At 35.6% G+C, this 15,733-nt stretch overlaps 1 protein-coding gene across 1 annotated transcript in view; it reads right to left on the bottom strand.

The window, feature by feature from the left end:
* Positions 1–9,235: 9,235 nt before the first annotated feature.
* arsb (arylsulfatase B) overlaps positions 9,236–15,733 on the bottom strand; it is a 31,237-nt gene continuing 24,739 nt past the window's right edge. Inside the window, exons 7-8 of the mRNA XM_061907881.1 lie at positions 13,822–13,953; positions 9,236–9,714 (exon numbers count right to left, since the gene is read on the bottom strand). Of these exons, the coding sequence (XP_061763865.1) occupies positions 9,440–9,714; positions 13,822–13,953 (407 nt within the window). The 3' untranslated portion in view covers positions 9,236–9,439. The remainder of the gene's footprint in view (positions 9,715–13,821; positions 13,954–15,733) is intronic.

The raw sequence follows: 15,733 nt of genomic DNA, 5'->3' as shown, positions 1-15,733 counted from the left end.
AAAAAAAAAAAAGCATAAAACAAAGAAAAAAAAATGTAATTAACACACGGATCCAAAGTTACGTTGATCTCAAGGTTTTTAGGTAAATAAAATAAAATAAATAAATAAATGTATGACTTATTTTTACCACTTAGGAGTTTGGCCCTTTTGGAGACCCAATTTTTATTTATTCATTTATTTATTTCAAAAACTGGCATTGCTGAAAAAAATAACACATTTAAGAAAATGTTGTTATAAATTATTGACATATTTTATGCTTCAATTAGCTCACGTCAAATACCCATTTTGAACATTTTTATAATTTTTTTTCGGGGTAGTGGAGACGGCATATGTCTTGTTATGACAAAAAAGGGCATAAAACAAAATAATAAATCTGAAGTGTCATTAATAATATAAACATACTATGCAAATATTAAAAAGCATGTTGTGAAAAATAATTTGGAATTTCACAAGAAAAACTTGAAATTTTAGCAGTATTATAACAAAAGTCGCAATTTTACTCAACGCAAGTCAGAATTTTACTAGAAAAACTAAACATTTGTTCAATATTATGATATAAGTTGGAATTTTTTTCAAAAACAGTCGCAATTTTGCAAGAAAAGCTTAAAAATTTTGGCAAATTTTCTGAAGAGTCGTCATTTAACTTGACAAAAGTCAGAATTTTGTAAGAAAACTAACATTTTGGCAATATTAAAATAATAACCGGAATTTTTACTTGGCAAAATGATGACAAAAGTCAGAATTTTTACTCCAAAAACGTCACGGTTTTACAAGAACAACACAAAAATTGTCAATATTGTGATAAAAGTCAGAAATTTGTAGGACAAATGTCACAATTTTGCATTAAAAAGTAATAATTTTACATTAAAAAAAGTGATAATTTAACATGAAAATATTGCAATATTACATTTTTGCATATTTTGTAAAAAATTTTGACCAAAAAAAAAGCATAAAACAAACAAAGAAAAAAAAAGTGTGATTAACGCACGGATCCAAAGTTAAGTTGATCTCGAGATTTTTAAGTCTATAAAATAAAATAAATAATTAAATGTATGACTTATTTTTACCACTTAGGAATGTGGCCCTTTTGGAGACCCAATTTTTCTGAAAAGAGTCGTCATTTAACTTGACAAAAGTCACAATTTTATAAGAAAACTAATATTTTATCAATATTATAATAATAATAATAATAATTTTACTTGGCAAAATGATGACAAAAGTCATACTTTTTACTCCAAAAATGTCACGGTTTGACAAGAACACAAAAATTGTTAATATTGTGATAAAAGTCAGAATTTTATCAGACAAATGTCACCATTTTGCATTAAAAAGTAACAATTTTACATGAAAAAAAAGTAATAATTTAACATGAAAATATTGCAATATTACATTTTTGCACATTAAGTAAAATTTTTTGACCAAAAAAAAAGCATAAAACAAACAAAGAAAAAAAAAGTGTGATTAACGCACGGATCCAAAGTTAAGTTGATCTCGAGATTTTTAAGTCAATAAAATAAAATAAAATAAAATAAATAAATAAATGTATGACTTATTTTTACCACTTAGGAATGTGGCCCTTTTGGAGACCCAATTTTTCTGAAAAGAGTCGTCATTTATCTTGACAAAAGTCACAATTTTATAAGAAAACTAAAATTTTGGCAATATTATAATAACAATCCTAATTTTACTTGGCAAAATGATGATAAAAGTCATAATTTTTACTCCAAAAATGTCACGGTTTGACAAGAACAACACAAAAATTGTGATAAAAGTCAGAATTTTGTCGGACAAATGTCACCATTTTGCATTAAAAAGTAATAATTTTACATTTAAAAAAAGTAATAATTTAACATGATAATAATGCATTTTTACATTTTTGCATATTTTACCTAACTTTTCCGACGTGTCCCTTGGGAGCGCCCATTGTTGTCCGCGGCGGCGGGGTCAGAGGTCGCACCGGAGCCGCCCCGCTCTTGGCGGGGGAGCGTTTCCTGCGGGAGCCCGCTTCTGGCGGGGGGTCGAACGCCAAGGGTCAGGGGTCAAAGGGCATACATGTTTGAAGGAAATGAGCTTCTCCCGCTTGGATTCCAGCGTCGCAAAGGGTCCTCCCCTGAAGAGCAGAAAACGCGTTCTACCATAATAACAACATTAAAATACAGTAGTGTAGTAGACCTAAGTATTCATCAAGTACCGCCATAATGACAACATTAAAATACAGTAGTGTAGTAGACCTAAGTATTCATTAAGTACCACCATAATAACATTAAAATACAATAGTGTAGTAGACCTAAGTATTCATTAAGTACCACCATAATAACAACATTAAAATACAGTAGTGTAGTAGACCTAAGTATTCATCAAGAACCACCATAATGAAAACATTAAAATACAGTAGTGTAGTAGACCTAAGTATGCATTAAGTACCACCATAATGACGACATTAAAATACAGTAGTGTAGAAGGACTAAGTATTCATTAAATACCACCATCATGACAACATTAAATACAGTAGCATAGTACACCTAAGTATTCATTGAGTACCATCATAATGACAACAAAAATACAGTAGTGTAGTAGGACTAAGTATTCATTAAATACCACCATAATGACAACATTAAAATACAGTAGTGTAGTAGACCCAAGTATTCATTAAGTACCATCATAATGACAACAAAATACAGTACTGTAGTAGGACTAAGTATTCATTAAGTACCACCATAATAACAACATTAAAATACAATAGTGTAGTAGACCTAAGTATTCATTAAGTACCACCATAATAACAACATTAAAATACAGTAGTGTAGTAGACCTAAGTATTCATCAAGTACCACCATGACAACATTAAAATACAGTAGTGTAGTAGACCTAAGTATTCATTAAGTACCACTATAATGACAACATTAAAATACAGTAGTGTAGTAGCACTAAGTATTCATTAAATACCACCATAATGACAACATTAAATACAGTAGTGTAGTAAACCCAAGTATTCATTATGTACCACCATAATGACAACAAAAATACAGTAGTGTAGTAGGACTAAGTATTCATTAAATACCACCATAATGACAACATTAAATACAGTAGCATAGTAGACCTAAGTATTCATTAAGTACCATCATAATGACAACAAAAATTCAGTAGTGTAGTAGGACTAAGTATTCATTAAGTACCACCATAATGACAACATTGAATACAGTGGTGTAGTAGACCCAAGTATTCATTATGTACCACCATAATGACAACATTAAATACAGTAGCATAGTACACCTAAGTATTCATTAAGTACCACCATAATGACAACAAAAATACAGTAGTGTAGTCGGACTAAGTATTCATTAAATACCACCATAATGACAACATTAAAATACAGTAGTGTAGTAGACCCAAGTATTCATTAAGTACCATCATAATGACAACAAAAATACAGTAGTGTAGTAGGACTAAGTATTCATTAAGTACCACCATAATGACAACATTAAATACAGTAGCATAGTAGACCTAAGTATTCATCAAGTACCACCATAATGACAACATTAAATACAGTGGTGTAGTAGACCCAAGTATTCATTATGTACCACCATAATGACAACAAAAATACAGTAGTGTAGTCGGACTAAGTATTCATTAAATACCACCATAATGACAACATTAAAATACAGTAGTGTAGTAGACCCAAATATTCATTAAGTACCATCATAATGACAACAAAAATACAGTAGTGTAGTAGGACTAAGTATTCATTAAGTACCACCATAATGACAACATTAAATACAGTAGCATAGTAGACCTAAGTATTCATCAAGTACCACCATAATGACAAGATTAAAATACAGTAGTGTAGTGGACCTAAGTATTCATCAAATACCACCATAATGACAACATTGAAATACAGTAGCGTAATAGACCTCAGTATTCATTAAGTACCACCATAATGACAACATTAAAATACAGTAATGTAGTAGACCTAAGTATTCATTAAGTACCACCATAATGACAATACAGTAGTGTAGTAGACCTAAGTATTCATTAAGTACCACGATAATGACAACATTAAATACAGTATCATAGTAGACCTAAGTATTCATTAAGTACCATCATAATGACAACGACGTCCCACTGGGTCATTATTGTCACCGATGTCCCACTGGGTGTGAGTTTTCCTTGCCCTTATGTGGGCCTACCGAGGATGTTGTGGTGGTTTGTGCAGCCCTTTGAGACACTAGTGATTTAGGGCTATATAAGTAAACATTGAATGATTGATTGATTGAAAATACAGTAGTGTAGTAGACCTCAGTATTCATCAAGAACCACCATAACTGAGATGAATGTTACAATCAAACAGCTGGTGTGTAATAGGTACAATACGTACAGTATTAACACCTTGTAGGGCGCAACATGACACATTCAGCTCCCTGGAAAAAGCTACTTAAAGGTTGGACAACATAGCCTGCACATTACTGCCATTTAGTGCAACTGCATTGGAAATGAGACTCTAATGTTGTAATAAAATAAAAATCCACCAAGTGGACAGTGCAGTTATCATAATCAGCTCTTTTTTGTTCTAAATATAATTTTATTAAATCAAACAATTAACATTTATCAACACACAAACGTACCGATCCATCATTTCCCTCTTACGTAATCGTGTACATAATCACACAATTGGCCCTATTAGGGAATCTAAAATAGCACAGCGGGACCTCTATTTAGGAACTTAATTTGCTCTTGAACAGGGTTCGGGAATCGAAAAAGTTTGTATATTGAAGCAAAACTCTCCATAAGAAACAATGTAAACAGGAATAATTGGTTCCAGCCTCGACAAAAGTCCATATTTTAGTGAAGGTTTGAACACGATGTAAACATAACAAGAAGGTGATGGACCAACTCTCTATTTATCAGCAAACTAAAACAACAACGACAAGTTGAACTGTATTCGCTGCTCTGTCAACACACACACACACACACACACACACTTGTATTTCTTACCTTCTTGAGACCTGAGAAAGATTTGTATTTACAACATTAATAATATATACAAACTATGCTAATATAAAAAAGCATGTTTCGAAATATTAGTTGGAATGTCACAAGGGTCACAATTGCACAAAAAAACTAGGAATTTTAGCAATATTACATAATAAGTCGCAATTTTACTCAACGCAAGTCACAATTTTACAAGAAAAACTGAACATGTGTGCAATATCATGATATAAGTTGGAATGTTATTCAGTAACAGCCGCAATTTTACAAGAAGATCTCAACATTTTAACGTTTTTACTTGACAAAAGTCACAATGTTATAAGAAAACTTTAAAATTTTGGCAATATTATAATAATAATCCGACTTTTACTTGGCAAAATTATGACAAAAGTCATCATTTTTTACTCCAAAAATGTCACACTTGGCAATATTGTGATAAAAATCTGAATTTTGTAGGACAAATATCACCATTTTGCATTAAAAAGCAATAATTTTACATGTTGTGAAATTATAGAAACAAAAAGAATATGAGAAATTGTTCCCAATTTCATAAAAAAAACTCAACACATTGTGAGAAAGACTGCTTTTAGTTAATTTTTTTTGTTTGTAATTGGTTTTTAATCTTCATTATTGACTTCAAGTTATTACAGTATGTCTCTATATATATGTATATATAGATGCATGTATATACATATACACACATATATACACACACATATATACATACATCTATATGTATATCGATGCATATATATACATATACACACACATATATACATACATATATACATACATATATATGTATTTAGATGCATATATACATACACATGTATACATATATATGTATACATATATACACTCATATATATGTGTGTGTGTATATATACACATATATATATATACATATATATACACACTTATATATACACACATATATATATATACACACATCTATACATATATCTACACATACATATATACATACATCTATATGTATATCGATGCATATATATACATATACACACACATATATACATACATACATATGTATTTAGATGCATATATACATATACACATGTATACATATATACACACGCGTGTGTGTGTATATATACACATATATATATACATATATATACACACATATATATATACACACACACACACACATATATATATATATATACACACACACACACACACACACATATACATATATATACACATACATATATACATACATCTATATGTATATCGATGCATATATATACATATACAGACACATATATACATACATATATATGTATTTAGATGCATATATACATATACACACATATATACATATATATGTATACATATATACACTCATATATATGTGTGAGTATATATGTGTGTGTGTATATATACACACACACATATATATATATATATATATATACATATATACACACATATATATATATACACACATATATATATACACATATATATTATATACACTTAATAGCAAAGAAATATATAATTTTTTTTTGCGAAATGTAAATATGTACTTTGCAAAAAAGTATGTGTATACATATATGTATACACCGTGTGTATTTATTTATTTTATATAAATTTGGGCCAAAGGGGACGCATTTCAATTTTTTTCACACACTTGTTATTTCATATGTTGACCAGAGGGGGCGCACTTTTAAAACAGACATAGTCAATTTGAAAAATCCCTCCTTTTGGGACCACCCTAGTTTTGATAGATCTCTATTTTTTTGCGTTATTTTTTGTAACGTGCTTAAAGTCGATGACAAAGAAGTCACAGACCACAGATGGCCCCTGAGCCGCATGTTGGGCACCCCAGCTGTAGAAGCTAACTGTTATTGGCCACTATAGTTTTAATAGCGTAGTGTATTTGTTCATGTTATGGTGTTACGTCAGCACCGGAAGTTGTAAAATCAGTTGTTCAGTTTTTGCAGGGATGAATAGGGAAGTCCTTCTTTAGCTGCTGTCTTGTTTTATCATATATTGCTGACTTTGCACCTGTCAATGTGTACTTTTGTTTGCACATTAAATCAACAAAAAAAATCCGGACTTTGGAGCAATGTTCACAGACTCAAGTATTTAGCTCTCTATTAGATGCAATGGTTTTCCGTATTGGGACCATGATTTGGGTCCCAACTTCTTCACCGGTCCTCATATGGAAGGTAATTTTCCTTCTTGATGTCTCAAGAAGGGTAGAAATACAGGAACACACAAACACGCGCAAGCATAAGTCCCTTTGGTGCCCCCACAAACGATCAGAAACCACAAAAATCCTTAATTTTAACAACGATATTGCGACAATAATCAACATTTCAAAGAGTAAAATCTACTTACACTGGCATGGGCTAAAGTCTTCTGGTGAGCACCACGGGATAGGAACAAGCAGACGGGGAGGAGAAACGGGGACCAGGACAAAAACAACAATGTGCACAAAACCAAAAACCGTGACAAGATCCAAACCGTGGATTTTGTGAACCCTGGCAACCTGACCAAAGTCTAAAATAAGGCACTATAATTAAAACGTGTCATGAGGTCTCCAATTAACTCCAGGATCGAAAAACTTTGGTATTACAGACTGTGGCTGTAGGCGACGTCCTGATGTAGTGGTTTTTTCTATTGACTCCACAAGATGGCAGCACATAAGTGGTGGTTATCCCGCGGTTTCTTCCAGCTGTGCACGTGCTTCAAACGTGTTACACGTGACAATGGTGCGATGAATGCTGAATCGTAGAGGATGCACAAAACAAATCGATTCACATCCAAATTACAATTCCTATTCAACCCGAATCTAAATTGATTTGCAATAAAAAAAAAAGTTAGTTTTTTTTTTTTTTTACTAAGAATCGGATTTTTAAAATACGTTTTTAGGCAACCGTAAAAAGCTTTTGTAACCTTTAACATGTTTTGAAAAATGTCATGATTTGTATCATACAGTAAATATAACATATACTTGCTACATGGCTCGTCTGTGTGTATGTTTCTTAAAGCACAGACCAGGATTGGCAACCATAAGTAATTTTATTTTAGGTTGATAAAGCTTTTTAACTATATTGTAAACTTATTCTTTATTATGGAAAATTGGAAATTGTTCTTTTGAGTGCAGCAAGAAATAAATAATGTGTTTAGTTCCCTTTAATTGATATTTTAACCTTCTAAAATGTGTTATTTGAGTGCAATAGGAAACATGTGTTTATTGAATTGTGACATTTTCAGTTCAAATTAAGCCAAAATTAAAAATGTTTGTAGTTCCATTTTTTTGGGAAAGGTATAATATACATTTTGGTACCCGTACCAAACTATTGGTATTGGGACAACCCTAATATATGTATATATGTATATATATGTATATATATATATATATATATATATATATATATAAACATTTTTAAAAATAAGTGTTGTGCGTGTATATATATGCACATATATATATATTTATATATATATATATATATACACACGCACAATTTTATTATTTGTACAAAATTATAATAAAATTGTGTGTGTGTATATATATATATACAGTATATATATATATACACACACGCAAAATTGTATTATCATTTTTTGTATGTATATATATATACGTATATCTATATATACATACATATATACATACATGCATATATGTATACATATACTTATATATACGTACATATATATACATACATATAACATTATATATATATATACATACATATAACATTATATATATATATATATGTATTATATAGAGATGTGCGCCAGCACCCCCCGCGACCCCAAAAGTCGGAGATATATATATATATATATATATATATATATATATATATATATATATATATATATATATATATATATATATATATATATATACATATACACACACACACACACAACATTTTATAAAGCCAAAATTGAAATTTTTCGTATTTTAATTGGAAAAGTATCTATTAACATTTTGATACAGGTACCAAATTATTGGTATTGGGACAACCCTAATATTTATATATATATAAATATTAGGGTTATAATAAAATTGTGTGCGTGTGTGTATATATATATATATATATACACACGCAATTTTATTATAATTCTGTATAAATAATAAAATTGTGCGTGTGTGTGTATGTATATATTATATATATACACACACAGTATATATATATATATATACACACACAGTATACATATACATACATACATAATATATATATAATATATATATAAATTATATACATATATATATACATACATACATACATACATACACACGCACAATTGTATTATTATTAATTCTTTTTTATAAATACATTTTTGAAAATGATGAATTGATTTAGAAAAGGGACAAATAGAAATGACATTATGGATGTGAATTGATTTTTTTGTGCACCCTCCCCTCCACAGCGAGGAGACCCTATGAAAGTTGCCACTCATCTGACTGCTAGGCCCAAGGCCCCCAGGCTCCAGTGGGGCCCGGGTCACAGCGCTTGTCATCGTCGGGGAAGTTGATGGGCAAGGCGCTCTGCTGGTGGTGATGGAGTCTGCTGAGGAGGTACTCCACCACCGCCGGGAAACGCTCCGACACCTCGTTCCTCTCCTGGGGGTCGTTCTCCACGTCGAACAGCCTGACGGGCTTCAAGGGGGGCGGAGCCACAGCTTTGGAGAGGCGGGGGTCGGAGTCGTTGTGGCCGGGCCGCGGGAACCAAGTGTCACAGCCTGGACGAGAGGATGAGAATGAAAGAGCATTATGGGATGTAACCTTTTATCAACTTCTTTATACACTTGAAATTTGTGCACAACTAAATGCATTCGGTGAATTTGCACAATACTCATCACTAAAATGAAATGTTTTGTAATGTTTTTAATGTTTTTTTAAAGCCACTTAATATGACTATATGTCAGGCATACTTGCCAACCCTCCCGGACTTTCCGAGGGAGACTTCCGAAATCCAGCTCGCCTCCCAGGAAAAATGTTATCCCGAAAATCTCCCGAAATTCAGGCGAAGCTGGAGGCCACGCCCCCTCCAGCTCCATACAGACCTGAGTGAGGACAGCCTGTTTTCACGTTCGCTTTCCCACAATATCAACAGCGTGCCTGCCCAATGACGTTATAACTGTAAATTGATCAAGGGCGAGTTCTTGGTTTCTTATGTGGGTTTATTGTTAGGCAGTTTCATTTACGTTCTCCCAGCGCGGTAACAACACACAACAACAGCAGTCACGTTTTCGTCTACCGTAAAGCAGTTTGTCTGCCGTAAACAGCAATGTTGTGAGACTCTTAAACAGGACAATACTGCCATCTAATGTACATGCATATGGTTAGAAAAATAGTGACAGAGAATAGAACAAGGATGGACAATTCAACCCTTAACTCAACAATGAGTAAATGAGTGTTATGTGTGTGTATATGTGTAAATAAATGAACACTGAAATTCAAATATTTATTTTATATGTATATATATATATAGCTAGAATTCACTGAAAGTAAAGTCTTTCTTATATATATATATTTTTATATATATATATATATATATATATATATATATATATATATATATATATATATATATATACATATATATATATGAAATACTTGACTCTTAACCACGCCCCGCCCCTAACCACGCGTCCCCTGCCCCACCCAAAATCGGAGGCCTCAAGGTTGGCAAGTATGATGTCAGGCCTGGGCAATTATTTTGACTCGGGGGGCCAAATTTAGAGAAAAGAATGTGTCTGGGGGTCGGTATATCTAATTTTAGGAACACTAATACAAACATACTGTTGCGCGTGCAACGTCATACGCCCTCGCGGAGCAAACAGGTAGCGGCATGGGTTTAAGTTAGCTGGGATGTTAGCGGAGAGGTGCGAGTGGTAATACGAGAGAAAGAAGGTGCGAATCTGGTAACAATTGAAGGAAGAATTAATTCCCAAGAAAAACATAAGGGGTTCCATTGTCTGGCGGTGGTTTGGCTTCAAGCGGGAAGATGTCGAACAGACAACCGTAATATGTCAAGTATGCGGCAAAAGCGTAGCTACAAAAAGTAGCATTACTGCTAATATGTAGCATCATTTTAAAAATCGCCCGCTAGAGAATGAAGAGTGCTTGAAACTCTACATGTCAACATCTCCGGCCAGTGCCACACCCACAAAATGTCCAAGCAACCATTTCCACATCAACACCGTATGAAAAAAAGAGAGAGACACACACACACAGTGACAGAGAGAGCTAGAGAGAGAGAGCGCAAGAGGGCGGGCGAGCGAGGAAGGGAGAGCCACATACCACACCGTGATTGGTAGATTCCTTAAGCTCCGCACACAACGCAGTCAAGCGCCATACTTATACAAACCCCGTTTCCATATGTGTTGGGAAATTGTGTTGGATGTAAATATAAACAGAATACAATGATTTGCAAATCATTTTCAACCCATATTTAGTTGAATGCACTACAAAAACAACATATTTGATGTTCAAACTCATAAACTTTTTTTTTTTTTTTTTTTTTGCAAATAGTCATTAACTTTAGAATTTGATGCCAGCAACACGTGACAAAGAAGTTGGGAAAGGTGGTAATAAATACTGATAAAGTTGAGGAATGCTCATCAAACACTTATTTGGAACATCCCACAGGTGTGCAGGCTAATTGGGAACAGGTGGGTGCCATGATTGGGTATAAAAACAGCTTCCCAAAAAATGCTCAGTCATTCACAAGAAAGGAGGGGGCGAGGTACACCCCTTTGTCCACAACCGCGTGAGCAAATAGTCAAACAGTTTTAAGAACAACGTTTCTCAAAGTGTAATTGCAAGAAATTTAGGGATTTCAACATCTACGGTCCATAATATCATCAGAAGGTTCAGAGAATCTGGAGAAATCACTCCACGTAAGCGGCATGGCCGGAAACCAACATTGAATGACCGTGACCTTCGATCCCTCAGACGGCACTGTATCAAAAACCGACATCAATCTCTAAAGGATATCACCACATGGGCTCAGGAACACTTCAGAAAACCACTGTCACTAAATACAGTTCGTCGCTACATCTGTAAGTGCAAGTTAAAGCTCTACTATGCAAAGCGAAAGCCAATTATCAACAACATCCAGAAACGCCGCGGGCTTCTCTGGGCCTGAGATCATCTAAGATGGACTGATGCAAAGTGGAAAAGTGTTCTGTGGTCTGACGAGTCCACATTTCAAATAGTTTTTGGAAATATTCGACATCGTGTCATCCAGACCGAAGGGGAAGTGAACCAACCAGACTGTTATCGACGCAAAGTTCCAAAGCCAGCATCTGTGATGGTATGCGGGTGCATTAGTTCCCAAAGCATGGGTCATTTACACATCTGTGAAGGCACCATTAATGCTGAAAGGTACATACAGGTTTTGGAACAACATATGCTGCCATTTAAGCGCCGTCTTTTTCATGGACGCCCCTGCTTATTTCAGCAAGACAATGCCAAGCCACACTTAGCATGTGTTACAACAGCATGGCTTCGTCAAAAAAGAAAGCGGGTACTTTCCTGGCCCGCCTGCAGTCCAGACCTGTCTCCCATCAAAAATGTGTGGCGCATTATAAAGCGTAAAATACGACCACGGAGACCCCGGACTGATGAACGACTGAAGCTCTTCTTAAAACAAGAATGGGAAAGAATTCCAGTTTCAAAGCTTCAACAATTAGTTTCCTCAGTTCCCAAACGTTTATAGATTGTTGTTAAGTGAATTGATTATTACTACTCATCTGTCTTTAATAAGTCAACATTCATGTGGCACATACATCCTTTGATGGCATTTTTTTGACTTTTTTTTTTTTGCACAGCTCGTTCACTTTTGAACCGATACGGTTGTCAGAGATAATTGGTGACGAACCCCAAGATGCAGAAAAGGAGGCAGGCATTGAGTAAGGAAACATGGTTTAATAAAACACTAAGACAAAACCAAACAAAAGGGGTACAACAAAAAGCGCGTACGAGGCGGATAACAAACTAAAAGAGCTAGCATGGGAGCTAGAAAACAAAAGGAGCTTAGCATGGAAGCTAGCAAAAACAAAAGGAGCTTAGCATGGAAGCTAGCAAAAACAAAAGGGCCTAGCGTGGAAGCCAGCGGGTAGCGAGCAGGAAAACAGAAGTCGTTACGTGTTGTACAAAGACAAATTGAAAGTAGGGAACAAAAGACAGTAAGCTACAAACTGCTACCGAAATATAGCTTACCCTTACGCTGCAATGACACGACACGACACGAAAGGAGCGACAATACAACGACAAGAGCGACATGCAATACATGACATCGACAAGACAATAATCCAGCACTGACTGGAGGAACAAAGCAGGTAAAATAGGAGCGGGCTGATTGACACCAGGTGTGGTCAGGTGAAGTGAAGTGAATTATATTTATATAGCGCTTTTTCTCTAGTGACTCAAAGCGCTTTACATAGTGAAACCCAATATCTAAGTTACATTCAAACCAGTGTGGGTGGCACTGGGAGCAGGTGGGTAAAGTGTCTTGCCCAAGGACACAACGGCAGTGACGAGGATGGCGGAAGCGGGGATCGAACCTGCAACCCTCAAGTTGCTGGCACGGCCACTCTACCAACCGAGCTAAACCGGTGATGTAACACAGTGGTGAACATGCCCTTTCCCAACTACATTGGCAAGTGTTGCAGCCATGAAAAGAGATATTAATAAAAGGCCATATCGCCCAGCCCTAATGTAGACCACATTTAGAAGAAAAATCCTAATAATAAGACCCCTTTAATGTGCCTAATAATCCGGTGCGCCCTATGGTCCGGCAAATAGGGTGAACATCATCACGGAGGACCCGAGGCACTGACCTGGGTATCCCGTGAGCAGCTTCCACTTGGACGATCGGATGGCGGCGTGGACGGACACATTGAAGCCCGACCATTGCCAGAGGTCCCCGCTGACCCCCTGACTCCAAGCCAAGTCTGGGTCCCAGCCGTGACCTGCGGGGGAGACAAGGCCGTCCAGTTAAAGAGAATGTTTTAGAGGAGACATACCTGGCAGTCCCACATCCATCCATCTTCTTCAGCTTTTCCGAGGTCAGGTCGCGGGGGCAGCAGCCTAAGCAGGGAAGCCCATACTTGGTCCAACTCCTCCGGGGGGATCCCAAGGCATTCCCAGTCCAGCCAGGAGACATAGTCTACCCAACGTGTCCTGGGTCTTCCCCGTGGCCTCCTACCGGTCGGACGTGCCCTAAACACCTCCCTAGGAAGGCGTTCGGGAAGGAAGGAAGGCAGTCCCACATGTCAAGGAAAAGTATGTTTTTGTACGACTATGTCTGGACTGAATGACTTTTCCTTCTTCTCCACTGGGGGGGTCGGCACGTTCTGCTGCCATCAGCAAGAAGTCCACCCCTCGCGGGTAAAGAGTCCTTCAGGCTGACCCCCAAAATGTGCTTCCCATTAGACGGAGCCGCAAGTTTCCCGTGCAACATGAGCGCCGTGCCTTCGCCGACGCGGCCTTCGTCGCCACGGCTCCTGTGTCAGGGATCTCTGACGACACGTTGGACCTGAGAGAGGACTTGTTGGAAAGACCAGGGCCTTCCACGCGACCAGGTCCAAAATGTCTTGTTAAGACGAAGAATTCGGACTGGGGGGCTGGAGTCCAAACCCTGATTCAAAAACGCGCTCCTGTTACGCAAGATTGACTCTTCAATGGTTCCAACACTAAAACAACAACAACTACTACTACATCCCATTTGACTGAGGTTGGTTTTGTGAGGGGAAAAAAAAAGAGGCTTCGCTGCACATGTTGAAATTATACATCTAGTTGGAGTTTTGGTTACCACATTTGGAGGTGTTGAAATAGCCATTTAAAATCTCTAATGCTAATGGTAGCATGTCCGCTCTCCCTGACCACCTGAGGGCACCACAGACTATGAACACTTTTAAAAAAGGCTTAAAAACCCTTATTTTTAAAATAGCCATTTTTTTAAATATAGTTGTAGTTTTTATTTTTTTGTATTTTTATACCAATCTGTACTGACTGGAAAACATAAACAATCCTATTACAGTATTTGTAAAGTATTATTTCATGTTTTGTTTGTATACAGCTAGCCAGACAACGTTATGCGTGTTATCATGATCAATATTAAAAGTGTGAATCAGTTGTCTTTTTGGTCCAGCTGGCCAGGGGATGTTTTTTCCGGTTTATTTGGGTGAGCACTCTATGTCAAAATAGATTCTCTCCAAATTCCGCATTTTACAGCTTCGAGTCACTTTTACCCGATTCTCCCGGCTTCCGTCTGCTCCGAAACCTCACCCTTCCTTAGTGCTCGCTTCTAGAAGCAATAGTTCATCCTCCGTATATTCAGCTTCAAAAAGATAAGGTTGTGAATCCTCATTTGTACAAAAATAGACATATTCGTTGTCTGTTAGCAAGTCTGCCATGATTAGAACACACACTCGTGCTTGATTCCGGAAGTAAGACCACATATTTGTTGCCAGGTTCAGACGTGCGCTTCTATGGAAACACAAATCAATGCGTGGAATAAATCAATCTAAATATTGTACATATACATATTAGATATTGTTATGAAGGTGTCTGTTACTACATTATATACATACTTGCATTTTGTATGTTGTACATATTACATATTGTTATGAAGGTGTCCGTTACTACATTATATATATATATATATATATATATATATATATATATATATATATATATATATCTGCAGTGTGTATATTGTACATATTATATATTGTTATGAAGGTGTCT

The sequence above is a fragment of the Nerophis ophidion genome, linkage group LG08 (assembly GCF_033978795.1).
Source record: "Nerophis ophidion isolate RoL-2023_Sa linkage group LG08, RoL_Noph_v1.0, whole genome shotgun sequence".
In the NCBI taxonomy this organism is placed as follows: domain Eukaryota; kingdom Metazoa; phylum Chordata; class Actinopteri; order Syngnathiformes; family Syngnathidae; genus Nerophis; species Nerophis ophidion.
Note: the sequence above shows the minus strand (reverse complement) of the source record. Positions and strands in the feature narration are given on the sequence as shown.